Genomic DNA, 26,546 nt, shown 5'->3' on the forward strand with positions numbered 1-26,546 from the left:
GCTTTGTTTTTCAGCTTTATAACAATAAATAAGAGACGGTCTTGCTGTAAAGGTTCTGACCTGCAGCTTTACCAGGTTTGATGCATCAGTAAGTGAAGCACAAGAAAAGCTGCATCTAGTTTCGTCAGAGTGGAACCAGACGACTTCTTTGTTTTAAGGAATATTCCTCCAGACTCTGGAGTTAATCAAAGTGTTGTGTCCCTCTTTGTGTTTCAGTCATGTCTGGTGTGTCTCAGCTGAACACTCAGGACATCACAGAGACGTCCGTCACTCTGGTTTGGACTCCACCTCCCGTCCAGTATGAGACCTACCACCTCACCTTCACCAGCCAGGTACACAAACATACACTCTTTGATCTCCATTTCAGAAAGCAGCAAGTCAGCGCCGCTGTGCTGCTGCTGCTGCTGCTGCTGCTGTTGTCTTTGATTTTTCATTTATCTCTGATCTGAACACACATTTAGCTGAATCACAACACCAGATGGGCACAAAACAACAAAATCACAAGCTTCTGATGCATCTTTCTGTAGAAGGTTCACATTTTCTCTTGCAACACGTGACTAACTTCCACCTTTGCCTGATCGAATCCTTTCTTTTCCTGCCTTTTAAATTTTGTTTTGTCGTATTTTAAGGGCATCACAAACACTCAGACTGCAACACCATACACACACTGTTGTATTCGTTTCATAAACTCTTTTGAAAATCAATTTTAATGGTTCAGTTTTCTGAAAAACTAACCAGAAAGCCAAAATTTTGCAGCATAACATACACTGCTGCAGCTTTTCTCTCCCAAACTGTACAACAACAGACAGACTAGCAAAAATAGATTCAACACACACACACTCACATATTTCTAGAAATAATTCAGGCAGCAGATGTGTTTGTGGACAGCACAATGCTTGTTCTCACAGAGTCCTCGCTGTCCCCTCGCTCAGGACTCTAAGGGGGTTAAAATCTCTGCCAGGTCGTGTTGGGAGGACGGACAAGTCCAAACTGTCCAAAGACTGTTTTCACAGAATCCTAGGGGACGTTTTTAGTGTCTGATATGAAATGAGGTCTGCAGACGGAGCTGTAAAACTGCGAAGCATCACCTTGAACAGCTTCCACTGTCTTAAATTAAAACACAAGATTGTGCGAGCACAAAAAAACAAACAAAAACAAAACAACTATTTCATAAGAATAGAGCAATTTTCTATATTTAATATATTTCCAACTTTAAATTCACAGCATATTGTTTTTATAATTTTACAGATTTTATTGTGTACTTCAAAAATACAGAATCTATCCATAAAATACAGGACTAATTCTGTAAAAAATAATTTAGTTTTATTTAATTTAATTTTTTTACAATATATCAAAATAGAATTCTTTGCAGTAAACTGTGTAATTAAATGTCAGATGAGATGTGATTGGTTCTGTTTGGGAACTCTGATCAGGGTTTTGTTTGGGCTGGTAGTTCTCTGTGCAGATTGTTGCTCAATATCTTTTTCATGACAATAAAATAGAAAACTGCCCATGAAATCTCCTCAAAACCCTGAAAAGATGGCAAACCATAAATCCAGCAACGCTGTGGCAGCTCCAGGAACCATTTCCACCACAAACATGGATATAAAAAGTTCGATGGAACTTCTTTAAAGAGCCCAAAGAGGATTTACAGGACAATCGTTGTCCAATAAATGACCTCAGGATTGTTTTAGAGCCATAACTCCAGTGTCACGTATCACTTTGAAGGACTATAAATGGTAGGATGGTTGGCATGAAGTAAAGGTTGCCTGGATTTCACGTTGACATGGTTTGAAGGTTTAAACTAATGAGAATAGTTATAAATACATCTCTTGTCTGTGAGTTAAATACAAAGCGAGGCATAAAGACTAGAAGCAGGTGGAAAAAGATATCTGGTCTGTCATTTTCCTTCTCCTCAAATCTCCAGTTGCACCTGCTTCCAATACTGTCATCCCATTAAATGGTTGTTATCAGTGTTTATCACACAGAAGCAGTGTGGGCCATAGGGCTCCTCCTGCACTTTCCAGTCCGCTCAGTCGGCCATTTTAACCACATTAAAAGCTGGAGGAAGGACAGATGTGACATGTAAGAGTGTCAACAGATATAGACATCAGAATTTGATCAGACTGTGGTTCAGTCACGCGTTACCTTTTGGTTTTAACTTGCTGTTTAGTCAGGTTTAGGGAAACATCATGATTTGGGGTAAATTTATAAGACAGAACCTGCAAAACGTCACATTGACACTAGAGATCAACCCATAACCGAGGAAACTGATTACTGAGGCTGATATTTGGCATTGTTAAATTATTTATATCGTTGTTTTTATTGACCAGCTATCGCAAAATAAAATAAATGCACGACTTCAACTTTGACTCAACCAGCTCTCTCTCTGCAGCCACTCTGTGGTCTTAGCCAATGTCCCACCCACAGCTCTATCTGACTGGCTGTTACATGTCACAACAGGCCAATCACTGAGAGCTATTATTTACACAGAGGGACAGACAAGTGCATTTGCAGAGCAGACAAGTGGTACAGCTGGAACTTACTTTGCTAACAATAGGGTAAGAATGATAGGGTAAGGCTATCGCTAAGAGGCTAGCTGTGCCTCTTAGCCTGTGGCTAACGCTAGCTTCACATTTTTTTGGATTACTTGTTTCTACTAAATAATCAACATAATCAACATGAACAACATTTTTAAAGGGTCCACAGGTGTTACCAATGCTGAAGAAAAAAAACTTTCTCTGTGTGCTGTATGGATATTTTACTACTTTTAACAGTGAACAGCACATCAGGGACCAATTGGGCAGGTTTTTATTTTTTATAGTTTAGGGGGTAAAACTCTTTCGATGCTAACAAGAAGAAGCTTTCAAAGTGCATGTCGTGCACATTTGTAATCTTAAATCACATAATGGCATGCAACCCTTTTTGTGCAAGTCTTCATGACAGACAGTTGAATAAAATGGTATTTAAATTTTAAGAGATGTCCCAGGTGTGTAGTGGGTGACGGTCAGATGTTGGATTTTTATTTTTGTGGGGAAACCCAGCGAAGCTGAAGGACATGCTGAAGAGAAACGAAACAGTTTGTCATTTTCCTGACAGACACGAGAAACAATGATGTGTGAAACTGACTGAAACCCTCAGAGGAGATCTCTGCGCTCCATAAACAGTAAATTACAGCAGGATTTTACGACGCTACAGTTCACTGACTCCGTCCACTGGATGCAGCTTCAAGGGCGTTTCCATGACTGAAAGGGAAACTCAACGTCTCCAGATGGGCTCAGAAACTCTTATTTAAATGGAAAGTAAACACAGAGAAATGTAAAATACATGTAAATGTGTTCTTTCAGGGTCTTTTTTTCGCTACTGTACTGTCATCCATCAAACTCTGAGCCCAGAGAACAGCTTTCATCAAGAAATTAGGAGAAAATATTTACAGCCAGGCACACAGAGCTCCATCCTGCAGTCACTGTTAGACATTTGTACTGTTATAATATTTAAAAACAGAAATTACTTAATTTATCTCCATGAAAATTTGGACACCAATCACAATAGTTTTTTAAATTGAAAAAGAATTCTCACTTTATTTTCAAGATACTTTTATTAATTCAAAACAGCAGCAGCACCTAGAAACTTCTGATTTCACATATTTGTAGCTTATAAGTTGCTTATAATTCTAAAAATCTGCTTTCTATGACACAGACCTGAGTTTTACTTAATGAGCAACTTGTTTCATGTGGAAACAACACCCCAGAGGACACTGCACGAGAGGTTAAACATTGCTCAATCAGCTAGTTATGGCAAGAATGTCTTGTTTTTCTCCTGTATTTTCTGATTCATCTGTTATTACTGATGCTGCAGTGGAATTTTTGGGGGATTCAAAAAGCATTTTAGATTCAATTTAATTCCGAGGCCAATGTTCACTGGGCCGCTGCAGAAAGAAGTTATGAAAAACATCTAAAATGTCTGAGTTATAATGACTCATCCAAAGATTAAATCACTTCTGAGTCATGTCTGAGTTTCAGTTGAAGAAAACTGAACTTCTCTTTTTGATTCTTGGTTTCACGTCTCATCCAAGAGGCTTCCTCAGTTCTAACCGACTGTGGGGAGTCCCTGGAATTTATTCACACCCACAATTTCCAAGGCAAATGGCCCGTTAATGACCCAAGACTCCCAATGCTCCGAGGTGTGAATGGTTGTAAAAGTGCCAGGTGAGGGATTTCAAGTCCACGTGCATCAAAAGGATAAAAAACACATTTCGACAGAGGCACATGGTTTGAGAGAGGAGTTAAAGAAGCCTTCTATGTTTAACTGCAAAAGCCTTCTATAAACAGAGGAGGTGGTCTCAACCACCACTTATCAGGTAGTTAGTCCTGAGATCCCTCCCGAGCCAGATTCACAACCGTTTACTCCTCAAGGCATCAAGGGTCATTAGGAGGCTGTGAGCCATGTGACTTGGGATGAGAATAAGTACCTGGAGCTCCCATCAGTGAGTTAGAACTAAAGAAGCCTCTTGGATGAAGGTGAAACATCTACAAGAACCACAAAGAGAAGTAAAGTTGACTTCTACCAGAGTACTTACACAGACTCATCTCTGTGTCAAATCCAATTAAAACAGTTTATAAAAAGTCCCAAAAGTCATTAAAAATCAAGCCGACGACTACGAATAAATGAATCCAAAGTCTAGAGTTACATCCTCTGGACAGAAACTGTCTTCAGTGACAAATAATGTACAAATCAGCCACTCTTTTCAAACTAATCTCCATGGAGTCTCAAGACGGCAACGACAAATCTGTGTCTTCTGTAGGAAAAAATACCGACAAGATGAAAAAAATACGATAAAATATTAATGATTTGTTACTTCTTGAGCTTTCTGCAACAAAGAGAAGGTGGAAACACACACACACACACACACACACACACACAGTGATGTGATGGGACATCCCAAATGCAAATATAAAAAGGATGAACCAAAATGAAACACAATAATTCTGGCCTTTAGTTCGGGCCTATAAAAGCCTTGTCTCATCCCAGCAGGATGAAATCGACCGTGAGGACCCATGTGGAAGCCACTAACACCTCATCTTCCCCTTTTAAACATGTGTTGCATTTCCTCCATGATTCTTCTCAAACCAGATTTTGATACTTTAATTTCCTTCCCTCGCAGGATTTCGGAGAGGGTGTGCCGTTAGCGACAGCGTTAGCAACACAAACAGCATCAAACCACCATCAAAACATAAACTGCAACATAGCAACAAAGTCTCTTCAGGAGGATTCAGCTTGGTGTCAGAGTTTAACTAACAAGAAAACCAACAGTCGGCTGCATTCCTCTGCACAGTGGAGTGTCGCCGCCTGTAGGGGGAGCACTAGCTTAGCCTCGGGCCATTTGTCTCGTGATGACACTGCTAGAGATTTGTCCCCTTCTAGCGGCTGAAAATGTAAATTTTGTGAAACTGCGTTGACTATAAAACACTTGAAATTGGTTCAATAAAAAAATTTCCTTGCTGCTTTAAAATATGCGTCAACTGAAATTAGCTTCAGTATCTGGTTAAACGCCATCTTATCAGTTTCCAAAAAAAGTAGAGTTAAGTTAAATGAATCATAATTGAGAAAATCAGCTTAAGATTGAGGAGTTGGTATGTATAAAACGTTGTAAATCAGTTAAACTTAACACAAATTCCCCTGCTGCCCTAACCTACGTGGTAACTGAACTTAGCAATAGCAAGAAATTTAAAATCAGCTTATAACTTTTTAGAAATGTAAAACTAAGTTAAATTTAATGAAACTCAGAAAATTAATTGAGTGAACATAATATATTAAGTTGGTAAAACGTAAATAATTTAAGTTGGAGCAACATAAAAATGCTGCAGGGTGGCGCAGTTGGTTAGCATTGTTGCCTCGCAGCAAGAAGGTCGCCAGTTCGCATCCCGGTGGGGGCACCAGGATCTTTCTGCGTGGAGTTTGCATGTTCTCCCCGTGCAGCGTGGGTTCTCTCCAGGTTCTCCAGCTTCCTCCCACACAGTCCAAAAACATGTTGAGGTTAATTGGTGATTCTAAATTGTCCGTAGGTGTGAATGTGAGTGTGCTTGGTTGTCTGTCTCTAAGTGTAGCCCTGGGATAGACTGGTGACCTGTCCAGGGTGTCCCCTGCCTTCACCCAAAGTCAGCTGGGATAGACTCCAGCCCCCCCTGCGACCCCAGTAAGGATGAAGTGGTGTATAGATAATGGATGGATGGACAACATAAAAATGTGAATTCCCTGCAAACCCCCCAAACATTTTCTGGGTGTTTCTTGCTCCTGTCTTGTTTTTACTCACTGTGGGTTCATTTTTTACTGCAATATAAAGTCCTGCCCCTCTATGGAAACAGCACAACCATGACTAGAAGTAGAGGTAACTCAAAGATGTCTTCTGTGCAGTATGACACACTTACAATGCTATAAATCTTTTTTCTTTTCTTTTTTTTTTTTTTTTATTTAAGCGAAAGTTGAGTTTGTTTGAAATGATCCAACATGTACATTTTTCTAAGTGCCCACTCTTGTTACCAGTACTGGAGGGGGGGGGGGAAAGGTGACTCTATATACTATAGATGTTTAACTACTTCAATTTTACATTGGTTTCCAGACTTTCTCCCTCTTTGCACAGCCTACAGTTCAGCCCTAGACGTCTGAATTTTTGGTTATGTGACTGTTGGTTGCACCTGAGTCATTGAGTCGCTTTGGGTTGTACCAGTGAGCGCTTTTTTGTCTTAGTTAGATTTTCTACAACTATTTTTCCATAAAAAAATGCTCAAGCCTATGAATCCATTATCAAAGAAGTTGAAGATTAATTTAATAGTTGGTAACTCATTGATTAATCACTGCAGCTGCTATCTACCGCCACAAAAAAACTAAACAAAACAAAAAAACTGCAGTTGTTTTCAGGCCTCGAACAAACCAACAGGGTTCACTTGGAAACAGTTTGATTTTGAAACAATCTTGGCCCAGCTATTTGGTGCAAATAAAGTGGAATCAAATAAACCTTTCTACCTTTCCTTTCTCAGTTTTACACGGTCTCCCGTCAGGATAACTTCTCCCCTCTGCGGGTTCATAAAGACAAACACATGTCGACCGTGTTTTCATCACATCCTCTCGTCAGTTCCAGTTTTATTCCCTCTTCAGGACTCCTCAGTCGCCTCTCCATCACTTCCTCCATCTCTAACTGTTAATCTCTCTCCATCCATCCATCTATCATGTCTGCAGTTGTGGGCAGCTGTGGATATTTTCTGATGTTGTTAGTGCGGTCCAAACCTCTCTCAGAGTCATTACAGAGTCTTAATCCCTCGATGAAGTCAGAGTGAGAAGATGGCTCGTGTGTGTTGTTGAAGAAATTTACAGTATGAGGTGATGGCTGTGTGTGTGTGTGTGGGAAAACACATTTGAGAAGAAGCCAGCACATGTGCGCTGAGGTGGTGCATCGTAATCCAAAGCATCGTGCTGGTTTCTTTTCATCAGAGACAGTTCTGAAATAAAATGATTTAGAAGGTGAGGTGAAAAAGTGTTTGCTTTGTTCGGCTGCCCTCTCTCTCTCCTGAACAAGACTCATAAATACCAACGCAATTAGTAATTTTCCACTTCTTTAATGCCTTCTCCGGCAGATTGATCACACATGTTTGTGAGTGGACAGTCCTGATGAAGCAGAGGTTTCAGAGTATCTGACAGTGAGTTGATGATTAAGAGCTCAATGATTAACTGGTGTTCGAGGCAGGCTTTAAAGACAGACTTATTTTCAAACAAAGCACAATAATAACCCCCAGAAATAACACATGTAGACCTCCCAAGTTAGTAGTAATGTTCATTATGCCCTCCATTACAGAAGGTGCTCTTAATTGGACTTTTGAGAAGTGCTTGTCACCTTTTTGACAACCAACCAGATGAGATATGTGATACCTCCAGTCAGTTCTGGGTGTGTTGGAGGTGCCCAGAAAGCCTGCAAAGGAAGTCACAGAGTAGTTATTCTTATCAGATGCTTGAACCACCTCAACTGGCTCTTTTTGACATGAAGGAGTAGTGATTCTACTCCAAACTCCCTCTGAATGTCCTGCGTCTGACCCTATGTCTAAGAATATCTGAAAAAAGTTGTACAGAATTTTCCACTAGTATGGTCACGAGTGACCAGAAGAATGAGAAGAAAGTGGCTGAAATTAGTTTCTTCATAGGGTGTCTTGGCTCAGCTGCCGGGAGTTTAGAGTAGAGTTGCAAAAGGAGCCAGGTGAGATGGTCCAGGCATGCCCTCTGAGTGCCTTCCTTTGGAGATTTTCCAGGCAGCTGGCTGAGACCTCCGGGTAGAACATGTCTCATTTGGCCTGGGAACATCTTAGGATCATCCTGGAGGAGCTGGGAAATGTTGCTGGGGAAAGGGACATCTAGAACGACCTGCTTAGCCTGCAGCCACCCAGACCCCAGCTGGATAAGTGGAAGAAAAAGGATGGATGAATTAAGTATGATAAGTGACCAGTTGTGGAAAAAAACTGGCATTCCTCCTCATACATCTGTGGAGTAAATCAATCAAGAAAAACGATAAAGCAGATTGATCGTTTATGGGGGTTAAATGATAAATGCCTCTGAAGCAAATGTATCGCTTTCATTGAGATTTTTAGAAAGTTATTGGTGTCTGGACTTCTTTTAGAGTTGACGAGATTCATCGAATTGAACCCAATCCATGGTCTGTTGCAGAACAAATCCAGACTCTCCATGGTGAAAGTCCTCCAAATGTGGACTTTGTCGCTTTTTCTACCTCCTCATTTGCAAACACTCATATCATTTGGTTTGCAAGTCACTGGCTTGTTCTGTTGTTTAGCTGTGGTTACCTGATGCAATGAAGCATCCCAGACCAGAACATTTCCACCACCGTGCTTCACAGTCAGTAATTAAGTGGTAAGTGGTCATTTAAACAGCTAAGTTTCATTTGAACTGTCTGTTTCTGAAATTAATAATCCCGTGGAGGTGAGTTTAGTTTGTGGTGCAGCCAGAAACGACCGTCGTTCTCTTGGACCGTTCACATCCACAGAACTGCATGACTTCAGTGTTCATTAGTTTGCACTGCAGAAAGAGTGAAAACAAAGTCGAGGTTCTGCAGCCCGATGACCCGCCGCTGCTTCCACATCTGTTCAGCGTCTTCAGCCGGAGACTCTCTGGTCTCACGTCAGCTGCTGCTGTTGTTGTTGTTTATCTGTTGTTTATGTGTTGGTTCAGTGACCGGCTGCACATGAACGTCCTCTCTCTCGCCCTCCTTCTTTCTCTCTGTGTCACAGCTGTGGGCCGGCGGTGATGTCATCCCTCTGGCAGTCGCCATGTTTTTGACAGTGTTTACGTGTTTCCGTGGCAACAAGCATCCCACATCTGCATCTTTTTCTCTGCACTTCCAAGAGTTCACTCCATTCACAGCCCTTCTGTATGACTGCGCTGTGTCTAAATTCTGTTTATCCTGTTTGTCCTGTTGCCTTCTGTTTTCCAGCTCAGGGCTAAATCAATTTTATGTGGTACATTTGAAACAACCGGAGTTGGCCAAAGAGCTGCATGTGTTACAGGTACTAAATACTCATGCCAAAACAAGGCTAAACAGGATGACAGATTGTGAAATGAATTTTTTAAACAAAACAAATATAAAATACTCAAATATAAAAACTATTTCAAACAACCAAAAGCCATTTAGAGCATGTACATCTTGAGATTTTTCCTTAAAATGTCTGGAGTAGCATTTGAGTGGGAGGTTTGAAGATGCTGCTGCAAATGAACAAGATGACGCTGACAACCGTGAAAGAAACACAGTGAATCAGTTTCAAAACATTTCAGTGATCTTGTGAGATGAATTCACTGGAGACTTGTTCGGAGCCGTGGAGACTAAAGATGATTCAGAGTTTATAGTCAGATTTTCCCAGTATGACTGTTGCAACAAGTCATCAAAGCACACAGTAAAACAACAAAGTCTGACTTTACAGACAATGTTTTCATAGACTGGTCTGACCAGTAAAAAAATATATATACTTACAGCAGATGCTACAGTGATCTAGTTGTTGCTGTTGTATATACCTTATATTTTATATACACATTTATATTCTAAAATTTACATTTATATCTTAACACATACCTTCATATTCTAAATCTGTACTAGGAACTTGGCAAGATTAATTAGTTAACAGGCTATTCAGTTGTTGGACTCTCTTGAAAGTCAAATTGTGTAAATGCGTGACACAAAAGAAGTGAGATTAGTATGCTAGCTGTGTAGCATACAGTGAACACACACACTATAGTGGTTTATACGTTCAATAACAAAGTATTTAATAAAACATGTGTAAGGATAGCCTCTTTACCGTTTTTTCTCATGTGTTCTCGCTTCTTTTTCAGAAGCAGTAGTGCTTTAGGCACATTTCTACAAAACAGGACGATAAAAAGTGACAGCCTGTGATTAGCCTTTCGTATGACTGAGGTGAAGTTTCTATTCAACTTTAATGAAATGCATTTCCTCGCCTTGGATACCGCGGCATGTAGTCAGTATATTCTATGATTTCACAGAAGTAAATCTATGTGGACCCAAAGTCTTGGCAATGCAAGTTTATGTGAATGTTTACAGTCAGCAGTGTGTGTTGCTAACAGCATGCTAGCTCTTATAACAATTTCCCGCCTCTGTGCTAATTTGATGCTAATTCATCGAAAAACATTCATTAAAGTGAGCACACGGCATCTTTAAATTCAGTTTTCTGGATGCTGAACTTGAATTTGTTTTCCGAGGATTTATTGATCCTTTGTCTATGAGATAGCTTTGTGTTTGGTTATTATTTGGGTTAAACCCCCATTTAAATAATGAAATTGAAGTTATGGATGTGTTTCATTTTTTTGTAATCTTGTGTGCTTTTACTGCAGTGGAATGTTAATCTGTCTTCTTTTTTTTTTTAAACTTTCCATTTTTTAAGTGACAGGTATTTTTTATTTTATTACCGTGTCTGGGAGGTCCCAAAAACTCCCTTTGAATATTAGAGATACTCCTCTGCTACTGATATTCACAGCTAGTATTTGTGAGGAAGTTTTATGACTCAACACGGCCACATCTATCAGATATGTTCTTTTGAAAAACACCATCTTTGGCTCTGCAGTGTGAACTAGCTCACAGCCAGCTTAAAAAGCTAATTTTGCATTTTAGCAGCACAATCATTTAATATTTGTTTTGGTGAAAAATTACTCATTAACTTGCATTCACCACTTGATGTATAAACAGGGGGTTCAAATTGTTATATTGACACTTACTTCTAATAAGTAAAATCCTTTATTTTAGTACTGCACTGAAAAAATAACAACAGAAAACAAAAACCTGTCCACATGTGACGACCATCCTGAGATCTTAGATTTATGTTCAGGCAGTAAAACACCCTCTAATATGCAGACTGGGAGCCCGTGGCCCAGTTAGTCTTCCTCCTCCTTGTCCCTGAACGCCCCGTGGAGCCACCACAGAGCCTCGGCTTGTTTTAAGGCAATTTATTGGAGCCTTAGTTTCAGTGATGTCACCCTCATTCATATGGAAATGGATAAAAGGACACGAGGACGCTGATCCAAGATGACCTCTGGAGCTCCATCGCCGGGCAACCAACATAGTAACCAGCATGGTAACCAGCTGTGGTCCATTTACTTTACAACACGGTATCCATTCATTAAAAAGCCCAGCTGAGCTGCTGCTGACTGAACTGCAGCTTCTAATTCACGGGGAGTTTCCAGACTCTCCAAAAGATGAAGTGAATAATACAAAGATATATTTTTTTAGGATCTAAGAGCCTTAAATCAGAGAGCAGCAGGGTCTCTACCCCTCAACTGTGGTTTTCTTATCAGTGCAGGTTGTTGAAGGGATGTTTGATAACCTGGAGTCGGCTGTTACTGGTCGCCATCTTCGTGTTTTAGAAAGTTTTGTTCAGCCAAGAGGGTGGAGCTGAGGAAGCTTGTTGAAGTAGTAATCAAGGCTGGACACCACCACAAGATTAGTCAGAATAAACTATATTTATTGTAAAATAAGCACATAAACTGACCAAAGCAACCCAGAATTAACAGAAGCAACGTTGGCTTTTAACTCAGGCTCTTTCAAACGAGCTCCTCTTTTAGTTTCTTCCTCCATTTTCTGTAACTGCTTCTCATTATGAAGCTTTTTTTGTCATTAACAGCTAAGTGACGTATGTAGACTGCAAGAGTTTTAGGACAAGTTACCCTTATTTCATCCCTACTGATGACTGGAGGAGAAATCTGCTCTGGGATCTTTGTCTCAATCAATCGTCAAATAATTTGGTAATGTTTACGGATCCATTCTGAAACCTCCTGAACTGGTCATTGGGATTGATGAGTACAGGTTATAATCTTGATGATTGTAATTACTGGTTTCCAAGCAACGCTATACATTCTAGCCCCTGAAGCAAATGTTAGCTATTAACCCTTTGATCAGCAAGCGGTTTCTGGGCTTTTTTTTATGAGTGAAGTCCTGCACCTCTATGGAAACAGCACAACCATGACTAGATGTAGAGAGAACTATGTACGTATGTATTACATTGGTGAGATTCTCCAGTGTTGAAACATTTAGTTTTCATTCGTTTTGGCCAACTGGTCTGTAGCTTCATAAAGGTGTGTTTGACAAGATATGAAAGGTTTGTGCTGATTAGCAGAGTTTTTGCATAAAGCGTGTCCAAATTATTGTAATTCCAGTATGATCAACTGCAACCGAGCACAAAATGAGCAATGTGAGTCTCAGTTTAGATTCGGCTTCATGCTAAACAAAGAACATTTTCAGAAACGAGAAGCTTCATACGTGCATTTTGGTTTAACAGGAACTTTGTTGTATACGTTTCAACTTGACAGACAACAATTCTGTAAAAGGAGGTGCATGCTAAGTGGTTAAGGGGTTAATTTAGGGGACCACATGTAAAGCCCTAATTGCAAGCAGGCCAACGTAGTGTTACAAAACAAAATGAAAATAATAAAGGGATGATTTCAGCTGGACAACAGGCCTCAACAGAAAGTGACTCAGATGAGACTTTAACATATCCGATGCCACCACGGGATTACTGAACATAAACAGCGCTCACTGCAAAAAATGAAAATAACTCACAAATCGCACGAAGGTGGTTGGAGACCGCCTGGTGCAGATGCAGTGGCCTCTCTTTCGATATTAAATAAGAATCTTAGGACAGGCAGAATAACAAGAAAACACTGAATTGCCAACAGGACAAAGAGGACTTCTGAGGCTCCCCATGTCTGAGAGATAACAGCACGGCTGTACAAAGCCAAATATGAAGTTTGCTTCATGATCACTTCTGGATACAACCAAAGAATAAGCAGTGCCTGGTGTGTGAACACTGGTGTCTATAGTCTATCTATTAAACAAAACTAAAGTCTGTATCATACAAATGCAGCTCTCAGATTTATTAGCAGTTGGTGAACTACAGATATGGGAAATGCAGGAAATACAGGTGTTGTTTTGTAGTTTGCTATTGTCACATTTTTACTCACTGTGGGTTAATTTTTCACTGTGATATAAAATCCTGAACCTCTATGGAAACATCACAACCATGACTAGAAGTGGAGAGAACTCAGAAAGCCTTATGCGCCGTATGACACAGTTATGATGGCATAAATCACTGAACAACAATAATTCAAGTTGGGTTTTTTTTTGTTATTTATGGAACAAAAAAAATGAAAGGGGACAATAAAAATGGTCTACAGACTACATTTTTACATTTTTAATTTGTTTCCGCATTTGTCTCCATTCTGCTTCATGTAAACACAGCCTGCAGTTCAGCCAAAATTGAATTTATGTGACTGTTGATTGCAGCCGAGTCGCTAATCGCTTCACAGTTTGCAAAGAGGACTGTCATTTTTTTCCCCTTTTTTTATGGAATACAGAGTAAATTACACAATTTTTGTGAACTTTTAAAGGAGACATAGAAAAAAGTGATTTTAAACTACTTAAACTAAGGTCCAGATCAGCTGCAGTTTAAAGACTTTCAGTAAATTCCCTCGGGTTTGTTTGTGTTTTGCTTCAGTAAAGTTTGATTTTGGAAACACAAAAAAGGATAAAGAAACAGCAGCAGTGTGTGTCCATGCCGACACACATGTGGGTGCTCAGCAAACTGAACAGTGTTTCCACCCAGTCTCATCACATTGTGGTTGTTTTTGTTGAAGTCGAGTCAAAAACCAGAAAAGGTAATGGAGTTAATTAGCAGCCGTCAGCGCGGGAGGAAACTTCTTCCACTGGTCAGTGAATAACTCACATTTCAACCGGATCATTTTTAAGCGCTGATGTGCTGCTGTTGTAAAATTCAGACTCTGAGGAAGCCCTGAGGGGAGATTAGACATCATTACAACAAGAAGTGCACCTTTTTTAACCTGTGCAAGACGAGTAAGAAGAAGATTTTTCCAGCAGCCATCAAAAATGTGTGTCACAGCAAACAAATCAAGTCTGTTTTTAAGGCCTCATATAAGTCTTAAACTCTTTATAATTTAAATTCCAGTTTAAAAACATGTAATCGTCTCCTCACTGCAAGATTATTTTAATTGCATAAATCAAACGTATATTTACAAATGTAATGAGTTAAAGCAGCTGGTGTCTAGACAGACACAATGTAAATTTTACAGAGAAAACTCATTGGACTGTTCAGGGCTGTGCATAAAAGCACATTGAGGTGCTAAAAATGGCTCTATTTTCCTCCAAAGATGACAAATTAAAGATGATGTGAAATTGGAAGTATTTTGTGAAGTGTCATTTTGGAAATACTTGTTCGTTGTCAGCTTCTAGTAATGGCTGTTGTGTTGCAACGATTAATTGATTAGCTGTTAGCTATTGGTATTGTTTATTGTTTTAAATATTTTTGAAGCAAAAAAGTCAAAATTCTCTGATTGCAGCAACTTAAATGTGAATATTTCTGTTTGTACTTGGAAGCAGAATATGTTTCAATGATTCCTGGACAAATTTAAAAATTACCCTTGTGATATTTCAAGTCGGCACCCAAAGAGGTCACAGTATTGTTGACGTTGATGTTTCTCAGCTGCACTAGCATTTTAAGTTTGTCTTGAAAACTTTATACCATAAGGCTTGAGGAGTGGCCTGTTCATCAGTACTTTGTCTTTCTGTTTCTGTTGCAATATAGGATCCAAAAGCTTCGACCGTGACGTTAATGCTGAGTGCACCAAAGCAATGACAAATAGCAGTTACTGGATGTAACGTTCTGAACTGCATCTAGAGATATAGCATTAATTTCTCTGGATGTGCATGAGATATGCAACACTTCTAAGTGATGGGAATCACAAGACACCTAAAAAATAAAATCACATGTCACAGACCTTGACTGCATTGTACCACCACAAGTCTGTCTTTAGCAGATGCTCCATGTACAGTAAATATGCTTGTAGCACACCTCGTCCATGATGCAGGTGTCTCTGCAGTATTTTACTGACTGTACTTCGTCTTCTGTCTCGATCCAACAGAAGGAGAGCGACCAGCAGATAACTGTGCAGGTGGAGGGCAGCCTGACCACCTTCACCCAGACAGGCCTGGCAGCCGGCCAGGAGTACAGTGTCAGCATCGTCGGGGAGGTTGACGGCAGGAGGGGATCCGAAATCTCCACCGAGTTCATGACCCGTGAGATTTGATCCTTTATTTTTTTTTATTATTGAAGACAACAAACACCTCTGAATATCTCTTCTTCTCCAGCTGGAAATGTTCGGGAGACTTAGGCCAAATCATAAGGATGAGACTGAAATAGAATTTTAAGCACTTTGTTTTCTATCTTGTGATCAGTGTTTGTCATTAACCTCGTGGATTAACCTCAGGGGAGGTATGTTGCTGGATGCTTTGTCCATTTTCTATCGATGTCCATCCATCATCTATACACCGCTTAATCCTCACGAGGGTCATGGGGGGCTGGACTTCACTCAGGGTGAAGGCAGGGGACACCCTGGACAGGTCACCAGTCTATCACAGGGCTACACTTAGAGACAGACAACCAAGCACACTCACATTCACACCTACGGACAATTTAGAATCACCAATTAACCTCAACATGTTTTTGGACTGTGTGGGAGGAAGAACTCCACGCTGCACAGGGAGAACATGCAAACTCCACGCAGAAAGATCCCGATGTTCTCATTGGGATGAGAACCGGCGACCTTCTAGCTGCGAGGCAACGGTACTAACCACCGAGTCACCTTGCAGCCCTGGATGCTTTGTGATGCTCTAAATAGCTGTTTAACCCTTCAAACTCCAAGCAGTATCTAGGCGGTTTTGTTCCTCTCACATTTTTACTTATTGTGGGCTCATTTTCACTACAATATACAGTCCAGCTCATGTACAGAAACAGTACAACCATGACTAGAAGTAAAGAAAACTACTACTAGCTGCAAGGTGGCTTGGTGGTTAGGACCGTTGCCTCGCAGCTAGAATGGCCACAGTTCGCATCCCGGTGAGGACACCCAGGATCTTTCTGCGTGGAGTTAGCTTGTTCTCCCCATGCAGCGTGGGTTCTCTCTGGGTTCTCTGGCACAAAGTTCAAAAACATGTTGAGGTTAATTGGTGATTCTAAATTGTCTGTGGGTGTGAATGTGGGTGTGCTTGGTTGTCTGTCTCTAAGTGTAGCCCTGCGATGGACTGGCGACCTGTCCAGGGTGTCCCCTGCCTTCACCCTAAGTCAGCTGGGATAGACTCCAGCCCCCCACGACCCTAGTGAGGATTAAGGTGTATGGATAATGGATGGATGGATGGATGGATGGATGAAAAAACATGATATGAACATGTAGAATTGTTTGTTTTTTTGCAGAATCTGTTTGGAGCAAATGCTTTATTTGTGAAATTTATTTTTTGAGAGTAATATGATTTTGATGAAATATCACATTTGTAAGCTTGGATTTGGTTAATTGTACCAACAGAATGGCATGTCACAGATAAGTAGTTTATGATAAATTATATAAGTTTGGTGATTTAATTTTAAAGATAACATGTCTTTCTAACCTGTTGACAGGTTTTGGGGTTCAGAGGGTTAAGAGGCTGTCCTGCATTTCTGAAATCATTCTTTAAATAACGAAACATTTTGGCATCAATTGATGCACTGAAAAAGACATCAGCCATAACAGATAGTGAAATCTGACTGAAAATGCAGTTGTTGTTCTTCTGCTGTGTAAATGTGGAATCTGGAGAGTGCTGCTTAGAAAAAGGAGCTTCTGACCAACGTACTGGCACATTTAAGCAGCTCAAATTGCCAAACTGGCAGTGAGAGTTTAAACATTTCTCTCCTGCTGCCCTTCCTGTGAAAGATGTAATCTGTGGCAGCTGCAGGGAAGCTGCTCAGCAGCCGATGGTGAAGAGGAAGGCGGAGGCTGCAGGAACGTAGCTGTGAGTTTATAGGAAAGTAAAGAGTGAGAGGAAATTTGTTAAGCCAAATTTGCAGGGTAAACTGAATAAGTCACTCCTGAAGCTACGTGGTAGATTAGAAACAGTAAAGACTGTAAATGCTGTCTCTTGCCTTCTTCATCTCTAGTCATCTCCGGTCCAACCAACCTCCAAGTTGTCAAAACGACTTCCACGTCTGCAGTGGTCCAATGGGAGCAGTCGCAGGGTGAGATTGATAAGTATCTGTTGACCATCACACCCAACGATGGAGCAGGGAGGAGTCAAGAGATGACCATCTCCGCTGGTCAAAACTCTGCCCATATTCAGAAGCTGGAGGCGGGACGTTTGTATGACGTCATACTTGTGGCAGAGAAAGGCTCGAGCCGGAGTGAACCAGTAACCACCCAGGCAGTTCCTGGTGAGTAGGACCAAAGACAAGCTCTGTCTCACTCAGTCTCACTCAATTAAAGGCCCGATAAGTCTACGGCAACATAGTTTTTAGTTAGAAGTTATCCCGCAGCTCGTCTGAAAATGTATGAACTCAACAAATTTGGAGACGGATGGTTTCATAGAACAGTTTTGGCAAAGCTGTGAAGGAAAAAAGTTAAAATGGGACAAAGAGAAAGAGATTATCATGATATCATGCTTAGATTTTTTTTATTGCAAAGTGAGAGCATGTCAAATGCTTCTTGTCCAGGCTGTAGTCAGGTGAGAACCGCACTGGTCCTGCTAAGTAAACCTTTATGTGTCCAGACACCTCATTATTCACTGCAACACATCATATAAAATGCATTACCGTGTGGAGAAAGTTCACTGTGAAAGTTAATGAAGCCATGTGCTACCCCAACCCCCCAGAAGGACACATTCCTTCATCTGCTGCTGAGCTCGGTCCTGATATTTCCTTCTCAACACCAAGTTCATCCAAGCAAAACATTAATAATGTTTCAATTTTCTCCTTACAGGTTCGACATTGATGCTGCTGGCCAGAGCTGTTTGTTTGCTTTTTCATAATAACTGACAAACTAAATTATAAATCAGGTTTCCTTTAAAGTATATTAAATATTAAAACTGTTTTTCTTCCTTTGTTAGATATGACCTCTTCTGGATTAGCAACAACAGCAGATTATGGTGACTTTAACATTTAATCCAAATGCTCACTCCCTTCATATCTTTAGGACAGTGGGAACCAAGGGTTACTACAGCTGCTTTGACCATGCAGAGCATACAAGATGTTGGTGGCATCAATCAAGGGCTGAACCCTTCACCTGAGGGGCAAGTATTTGACCAAGAGAGGAGGACGGAGTCCTCTGGTTCAGCAAAAGTCCGAGATTTCGGTGTCCCTGACTCTTCCATATCTGTGGTTGCCAGAACTAAACCTCTAGTCCACAAAATGATGGCAATAAATGGCACGAGAACCAAATTAGAGGGAAGACCCACCTTGCCCAGGAAGCTAAAGGTCCCAGGCCCTTTGCGTTTCAATGCAACCAGAGTTGTGCCTGGAGGGAGGAGGATCTTCCCTGGCCCTTTGAAAAAAGCCCCAGCAGTGACGAAGAAGGAGCTGACAGTACGCAAAAAACCTGGACCAGGTGTCTCCACCACTGAAGACTCCGTGAATGTAAAAGAATCAAGCTCTGAGGGGCATGATGATAAAAATCCAACTATGACGCCTGGGACTGATTCAGAAACAAACAGCTCAGAGGAACCAACTCCTGCTGTTGGCTCCAAAGAGCAACCAGATGTTGGCATGGCAAGCCATGGAAGCGATGCTGATACAGCGTCCCCAGGGCTGACTGGGACCATTCAGAGCCAAGAAAAGAAATGTATGAACAAAATCAAAGTGACACACATCAGATTGCCCCTAAAGGACAGAGGCAGTGGATGTAGAGGGGACGGGAAAGGGCTGGCAAGAAACACATTAAACTCAAATCCAGGTTCCCCCATTTCAAGTGATATACCCGCTCCTGGAGAGACAGACCTCGACTATTCACCAGATCCCTTACATACACTCCTGACAGACACTTTCAAGGGTTTGAATATCACAACGTTTTCTGTTCACCTGTCCAAACCATCAGATGTTTCAGTTGATGAGGAAACGGTGAGGACGCAGATTTTAAGGGGATTAAAACCACTGCCATCACTCTCCTCCTCATCATCCTTATCAACCTCAGAATCATCATCACCTACAAATTCATCATCATCATCTTTAACGTCACTGGTTTCTTCTGCATCAACAGAAGCACCATCAGCCTCACGTACATATTTAATTGCATCATCACTGCCGCCGCCACCACCATCATCTTCCAGCTCAGATAAAATCGACCCCCTTGGGAGCAATGAGCTAGATGTTGATAACAGTAAAAGTACCACTGACTCTGTATCACCTGAAGACAGAAGACTACCACCATCAGGAAAGGATCGGGTACCTCTTCTCCACCACACCCCTCTAAAACGTGGATACATACGTCGTCCACATCAAAACACTGGGCAATTTCAGAATAAAACCAATCTAAATTTGAGAATTCCTCACCGCTCCCCTCCTCGTTTTGTCCCTGTCCCTAAAAGGGAGACAGAGACCAGTGAATTATCATCTTCACCGTCTTCATCTAGTTCTGATGAATCACCCTCAGATGAGATAAATCCACCAGTGAAGGACACAAGTGGAGATAAAGATGATACGACACCTGCATCCTCTGTAATTGAACAAAACCAAAAAAAGATGCTGACAGAAAGAGGCCGAATTCCAGTTCGCCGACCTCCTCCTAAGGGGGGACACCTGCGTCGGCCCATTCTAAATGTGGGGCTTCTTCAGAACCGAACTCGCCTAAATTTGAGGCCCTTGAGTCGCCCCTCTCAACCTTTAAATCCTGACACAGAGACACAGACAGAGCAGGAGCTTACCACTCCATTATCTGCCGCTTCATCTCTTCTTTCCGAAGGCTCTTATCCATCTGATACAGGGCCAGTAAGAGATAGTAATGAAGGTGAAACTGGGGCAAGAATCTCCACAACAAATTTGTCCACAGAGTCTGATCAAACTCTCAGAGTTAGTGGAGTGCCTTCCTCACATCGCCCTAAAGTTGGTTTGTTCCGTCGGACACAACCACACGGTGGATCTTTCCAAAACAGAACACGCACAAACCTGAGACCGCCTCAGCATCCACAAAGAGGTCTTGTACGCAAACCTTTGCCAACCAGAAAGCTAAATACAGGCAGCATCATTACTGTTGTAAATCAAAATAGCCAACTGGGAGAGGATGGTACCCATGAAAACCAATCAGGAGAGCAGGATGTCCATAGGCTTAACCAAGGAGGCCAAATTAGACAACCAGGAGGACGAGAAGCTGCTGAAGTAACTCCAAATGGCCAGATAGATACTACTGTCAGACCACAGACTAATGAGTTAAGAAGCAGAGACAATGCTCTTGTCCAAACAGAAGAAACTGGCACTGCACATTCTGACAATAATGAAGAGAGTGTTGATGCTGGTGAAAATATTAGAACGACAATTCGAGGTAGACCAACCCTCAAACAAACTTCCTCACATTCAAGAGCCCCGGCACCAGTCACACTTCCAAAGAGACAACCGCCAACAAGAACTGTTACAGGACTGCGTAAAACCCAGGTGAGGCAATACATCAGTGGCAGCCAAAAGGAAGACGATCCAAAAACAAGTAACACTGAACAGACAGAAAGTGCTGCATCAGATATTTCTTCTTCTGGAGTCATGAGAGAACCTCTGGACTTTGTGGATGTGACGAACCGGACCTCTGACGGATTTACACTAGTATGGGACTCACCAGAAGGGAAGTACAAAAACTTTGTTGTGACTAGGACAGAAAAAGATAAAGGCCCAAAGCAGAAGAAAAGGAAGGAAGAGGCAGAAGAAGACTCTGATCAAGATGGTGGCACTGAAGTGGAAAAAGGGAAGCACCAACCTAACAAGGAACCCGAATCAGAAAATGGAGGTACTGACAACATTAACAGAATCCCTGAAGGTTTTGTCTCTCAGGTTCCAAAGATCCAAAGCAGTACAACAACCAAACCAACAGAAAGTGACAAAATCGTCAAGAAAGTGCTTCCTGGTTCAGCTCGTTCCTTCCAGTTTGAGGATCTGCCACCACAGACCGATTACACCTTGACCTTGCTCGGAAAGGGTCCTGGTCTTCTGTCCAGACTGCACAAGCTTGTCATCAGCACAGGTACAAGCCATTGTGACAGTAGAACAACATGAATCACTACTGTACAATGCTGCAACATTACTGTCAATGTTGTCAAGTGTTAATCAGAAAACTCGCTCTTTTTCCTCTCGATCTTGTACCTTCGTCAGTCTCAATCTATTCAGAATAAAAACACTGTTTATGCCCTTTACCTTTACTGCACTTCATGTCGAACTGATTAAAACACATCTTCAATTGTTAACTAATCATCACTCGTCTTGAGTGTGACTGGACATATTTACCCACTAAATGCTTCCTCCATTTTAATCTGAAGACCTCAAGAGCTGTGATGCTCTTGAAAACTGTAAGCTTGTGATTTACAGTTTCAGATTTGTCATCATGTCACGTGTTTCTCATTTAAATGTTGTTTCAGTGATGTGTAACTTGTTTTTGTCGTTTGTTATCAGTATATGTTGATTAAGAATTTGTGTTTTATGTTAATGCTGTATTTGTGCACTCATTCTTCAGCTTCCATTCTCATATTCATGCATTACATTGCAATAATGAACACCCTCGCCACCACATAGACAGTTTTTTGATGTCAAACCTCAGATGTGCTTTGACGCAGTTAGTTGTGGTTAAATCATGCACTAAGTACAATTTTTAAGCTGTCATGGCTTTTAGTTGTGTGTTTACATTAACATTAGTCACCTTTAGCATATTGGCAGACAACAAAACATAGTGTGAAGACTCTATGAAAATTCTCAGCAGTCCTCCATCTACACTGCTGGAAATAAAAACAAGAGGCAGAAGCAAGTCAAGTAAAGTTTCTGGTTTCAGATGTAAGAGGAGGAGGCAGCTTCCAGGTTGAATCCTGTGATTCCTACTGTTTTTAAAATGGCAGAACACAGATTTTGTAATTTATTTAAGACTACAACAACATGTTTACTGTTTTCCAGAGACAGAAAATCAAGATGCACTGAGTTCCACCTTTTCGCAGTTCTCTCAGTTTGCAGAAGATTTCGGCACATTCAATAGTTGCTTTGTTAAATACCCTTACAGAAAGAATGCCAGATACTGTACTTGGTGATAGAGTAAGGTAAATTTGAGTGTCATCTGCATATTGAAGATGTTGTTTAGTATAATTTGGCAAAATAAAGGCATGTAAATGTCAACAGAAGTGGACCAAGGATAGAGCCTTGAGCAACTTCACACATTATATTGGTCCACCATAGCTTATACAGCCAGTTTTCCAGTCTGTCCTGTCATATTTACGGTCAACTGAGTTGACATCAAACACAACAGTAACAAAATAACACCACTCATTCATTCTCAACTGCTCTGGTCTTCTCTCATTCAGGGTAAGCTAACAGCCAGCTTCACTGACACCCCTTCATCTCTCACCCAAACCAGGGTACGTTTGGTCTGTCTTCACCTTTTATATTCAATGCAAAATTTAACTCTTATTTCAAGAGAAATACATCAATTGCCAAATTTGGATATATTTTCTGGGTGTGAAAAACAGTGTGTGTCAGTACTGTACAAGTTGACAGTGTGGTACACTCTGTGTTTGACTTTACATAAAAGGAGTCTAATTCTTGGAAAATGTTGTACAAAATGTTAAAAACTGTTCAATTTAGTCACTATTGCCCAGCCTAATTTTTAATAGTTCAATGCATTTGTTTTTAGAAGGAAAACCATTCCAGCTACTGACTCTTTAAATGTGAATCTTTACTTCCAGCTCTTATGATTTTGTCAAATTAATATCTGAATGTATTTGTGTTCATTCACCCTTAATAATCTCGTAAATTTGTCTCCTTTTCTACCTTTGTTTCGATGTCTTTTATTCCTGCCTTGCTTTCATTTTCAGGTTTGATCGAGCAGCTAACTACTGTGTTAAAATGTCGTCATTCTCTCCTTTGCTGCTGCCCAGGATCCATCGTTGTGACACTATATGTCTGTATATGATTTGTATACTGTATATATGTTTGCACTGTACATATATACATAAACGCATTGGGGCACTAATAGCAAATGTGTGGATGAATAAATAATAATGTAAACACTGTTTTCACTCCTTCAGTGGCTGTTTTTGTGTTTTTCATGAAGCCCAGTTATTCTTTTCTCTTCATGAAATTTTAATTTCCTTTGTTCTCCTTTTATTTCTGTTTTCTGAGTTTCCCCTTTTCTTTTACCTTCACCTCTAATTCACTTTCCTTCCGTCCTTCTTTGCTTTCATTCACCTCTCTCGTATTATTTCAACCCTCAGGCCCGGAGCCTCCGTCCAACATCATCTTCAGTAAGGTGACAGAAAACTCTCTGACGGTATCGTGGACCAAACCAAAGAGTCCCGTCAATGGTTTTAAAGTCACATACACCCACACAGATGACGGTGAGAATATTTTATTTTAGTTTTTTGCGTATGAAATACCTGTTTGCACTCCAGAGATGACCATAAATTAGGAAAAAAAAGACCGCCGTAGTGTCTTAGCTGCATCCTTAGCTAAGAAGCACAAGAAATCTTATTTTCAGGTGATTATATACTAATAAAGACAGCTATGTACGGCAAATTCAATTACTGCCAGTTGATCCCCTAAATTTTACATACTAAACCTTTAAGTACTGACTTTCAGTTATCCAAAATACAAAAATTCCACTTAGTGGTTGGAGGACACACAAAAACAGGACAAATATCTACAAAAGTAGTTCCTACAGTTAACGTCATACCTTCTCATACTGACTTTGCCTAAATCTTACTGTCAACTCCCAGTCAGATTTTAGCCACGATTGAACACTTTTGTTCTTGAAACAACGTTAAAAAAACATTCAACAGCCCAAGAAACATGTACAGTCACTTTTGAACCCTTTCAGCTACCCCCGGGCTCTAAGCGATCAAAGAGTTTTGTTTCTCACACATTGTTTTTATATGGATGTTACACAAACTAAAGCTGCAATTTGACATTTCAAATTGGTATCCATTTCTTGATTTCAAACTGAGACAGGAGAACAAAAATATGCAGCTGTCCAAATATTTCTGATCTAAACTGAAAAACAAGTGTGCGGACATTCAGCCAAACTCCACCGCCAACTCACGGAGGATGTCAATTTTCAGTTTTCTAATCTAATGTAAGATCAAACCCCCCATCAGTCAGACACAGAACATGATTGAATGCTAACCCTCAGCGTCGTGCCTGTAGGTGAGCCGGTCTCAGTGACCGTGGACTCTGAGGACTCCAACCTCGGTCTGTCACAGCTCTTACCTGGTTCTTCCTACGAGGTCACAGTCATCTCCACCCTCGGCCTAGACGAGAGCGATCCGATCAAAGACTTTGTCATGACACGTGAGTTCTGCAGGTTTCTTTCCCTTTTCATGCTTTTATTGAGTTTAACTTAGCTGGTCCTAAGTGCAGTGCAGGTCTAGTTCCTTAACAAAGTGGCTAAGGCATCATTGCATTATATTTTTATCACTGTGGGCTTATTTTTCACTGCAATATAAAGTCCTGCATCTCTATGGAAACAGCACAACCGTGACAAGAAGTAGAGGTAACTCAAAAATGTCTTCTGTGCAGTATGACACAGTTATAATGCCACAGATCATAAAAATGCGAAACAAAAGTTACATTTCTTTACTTACTTTCATTATTTGTCACTACTGCAACAACGTTAGATTTTTAATTTTTTAGTTTTCGGTGAAATCTGGTTCGAGTGAAAAGTTTATTTTTGGCATATTTTTAATTGAGACATGATTTTGATGAAATGTGACAATCTTAAGCTTAAATTTGCTCAAGTGTCCTGATGGGCGTCACACGAGTCCAGTGATTCCTTCTGTTTTTACAGTTCCTGGCGCTGATAAATTGCGATTTTCTGAAAGCAACATGTCTTTCAAACCAGTCAGTGTCATTTGGGGGTCAGAGGGTTGATCCACACCCAGTTTCTTTCCTGTTTTCCTTTTGTATATGAACAACCATGAATAATCTTGTATGGCTTTTTGTTTCTTACTGCATAAAAAAAAAAAAAACACAAATCACATGTTTGGTAATGTCTGCAGCAGGTGCTGGTTCTGGAAAGGATCTGTGCATTGTTAGGTTTCCTCTAAGGAGACTCGGCCTGGATTTGTTTCAGAGCTCTGTGCTGTTTCAAAAGACACTTCAGATGACTTCCATCACAAACACAAACCCCTGTGTTCTGAATTCTCCCCGACAGTGCTTTATGGACATTTTTTGGATCTTTTGCACATCATTAGTGTTGTTCAGCAGTTTTATTCAGATGTTTTTCTCTGTTTAAATGTGTTTGTCTCTCAGTTCCTGACCCGCCCACTGACATTCGGGCCGTAAACGTCACCGACAGCACGGCTTTGTTGTTGTGGCGTCCGGCGTTGGCTGCCGTTGATAAGTACGCCATTGTGTACGGCGCGGGAACAGGTAAGTTTGATTTTCATCTGTTACTGCAAACCCAGCCTGTGCATCTACAATGTCGTGTCTCCTCTTAACTCTTCATGTAGGAGCTGCAGCTTGACTCTACAGGCTGTCTGACGTCCAGCTATTATTTTTAAATGCAGTAAAAGAATCTTTTTAACAGTTGTGATCTTTTGGATGATTTACTGTTATGTCAGGATTTACTCAGTTTTGTTAAATTACAGCTAATACCTTGTAAAATCACTTTTTAAAAAGTATTAATTTAATTGTTAAGTATAGAAAACATGTCAAAACTCTAAATAATATCCACATTCAGACATTTATAAATGCTAATTCATTCTTTGACAACATTTGACTCTAAAATGATTTATTGTAATTTAAATCAGCAAAAAAAATATTAACTGTGATTTTAAAATGTTTTCTGATTGATTAATTTACAGATCATATCTCACAAAATCAGAAAAAGCATTAATTTACTCACTAACCTAAGAAACAAATCTAAACTGTAAATGATGTCGACATCAAGAAATCTGTCCTTTGATAGATTTGAATTTGTTCTTTTACAATGTGTGACTGAAAAATTTCACA

The 26,546-nt window shown here is 40.5% G+C and overlaps 1 protein-coding gene across 1 annotated transcript in view; it reads left to right on the forward strand.

The window, feature by feature from the left end:
* tnxbb (tenascin XBb) overlaps positions 1 to 26,546 on the forward strand; it is a 53,354-nt gene that overhangs the window by 17,334 nt on the left and 9,474 nt on the right. The window contains exons 5-11 of the mRNA XM_008299743.1: positions 217 to 332; positions 15,490 to 15,643; positions 17,535 to 17,804; positions 18,562 to 21,585; positions 23,813 to 23,935; positions 24,741 to 24,884; positions 25,845 to 25,964. Of these exons, the coding sequence (XP_008297965.1) occupies positions 217 to 332; positions 15,490 to 15,643; positions 17,535 to 17,804; positions 18,562 to 21,585; positions 23,813 to 23,935; positions 24,741 to 24,884; positions 25,845 to 25,964 (3,951 nt within the window). The remainder of the gene's footprint in view (positions 1 to 216; positions 333 to 15,489; positions 15,644 to 17,534; positions 17,805 to 18,561; positions 21,586 to 23,812; positions 23,936 to 24,740; positions 24,885 to 25,844; positions 25,965 to 26,546) is intronic.

The sequence above is a fragment of the Stegastes partitus genome, unplaced genomic scaffold (assembly GCF_000690725.1).
Source record: "Stegastes partitus isolate 25-593 unplaced genomic scaffold, Stegastes_partitus-1.0.2 Scaffold1453, whole genome shotgun sequence".
NCBI lineage: Eukaryota > Metazoa > Chordata > Actinopteri > Pomacentridae > Stegastes > Stegastes partitus.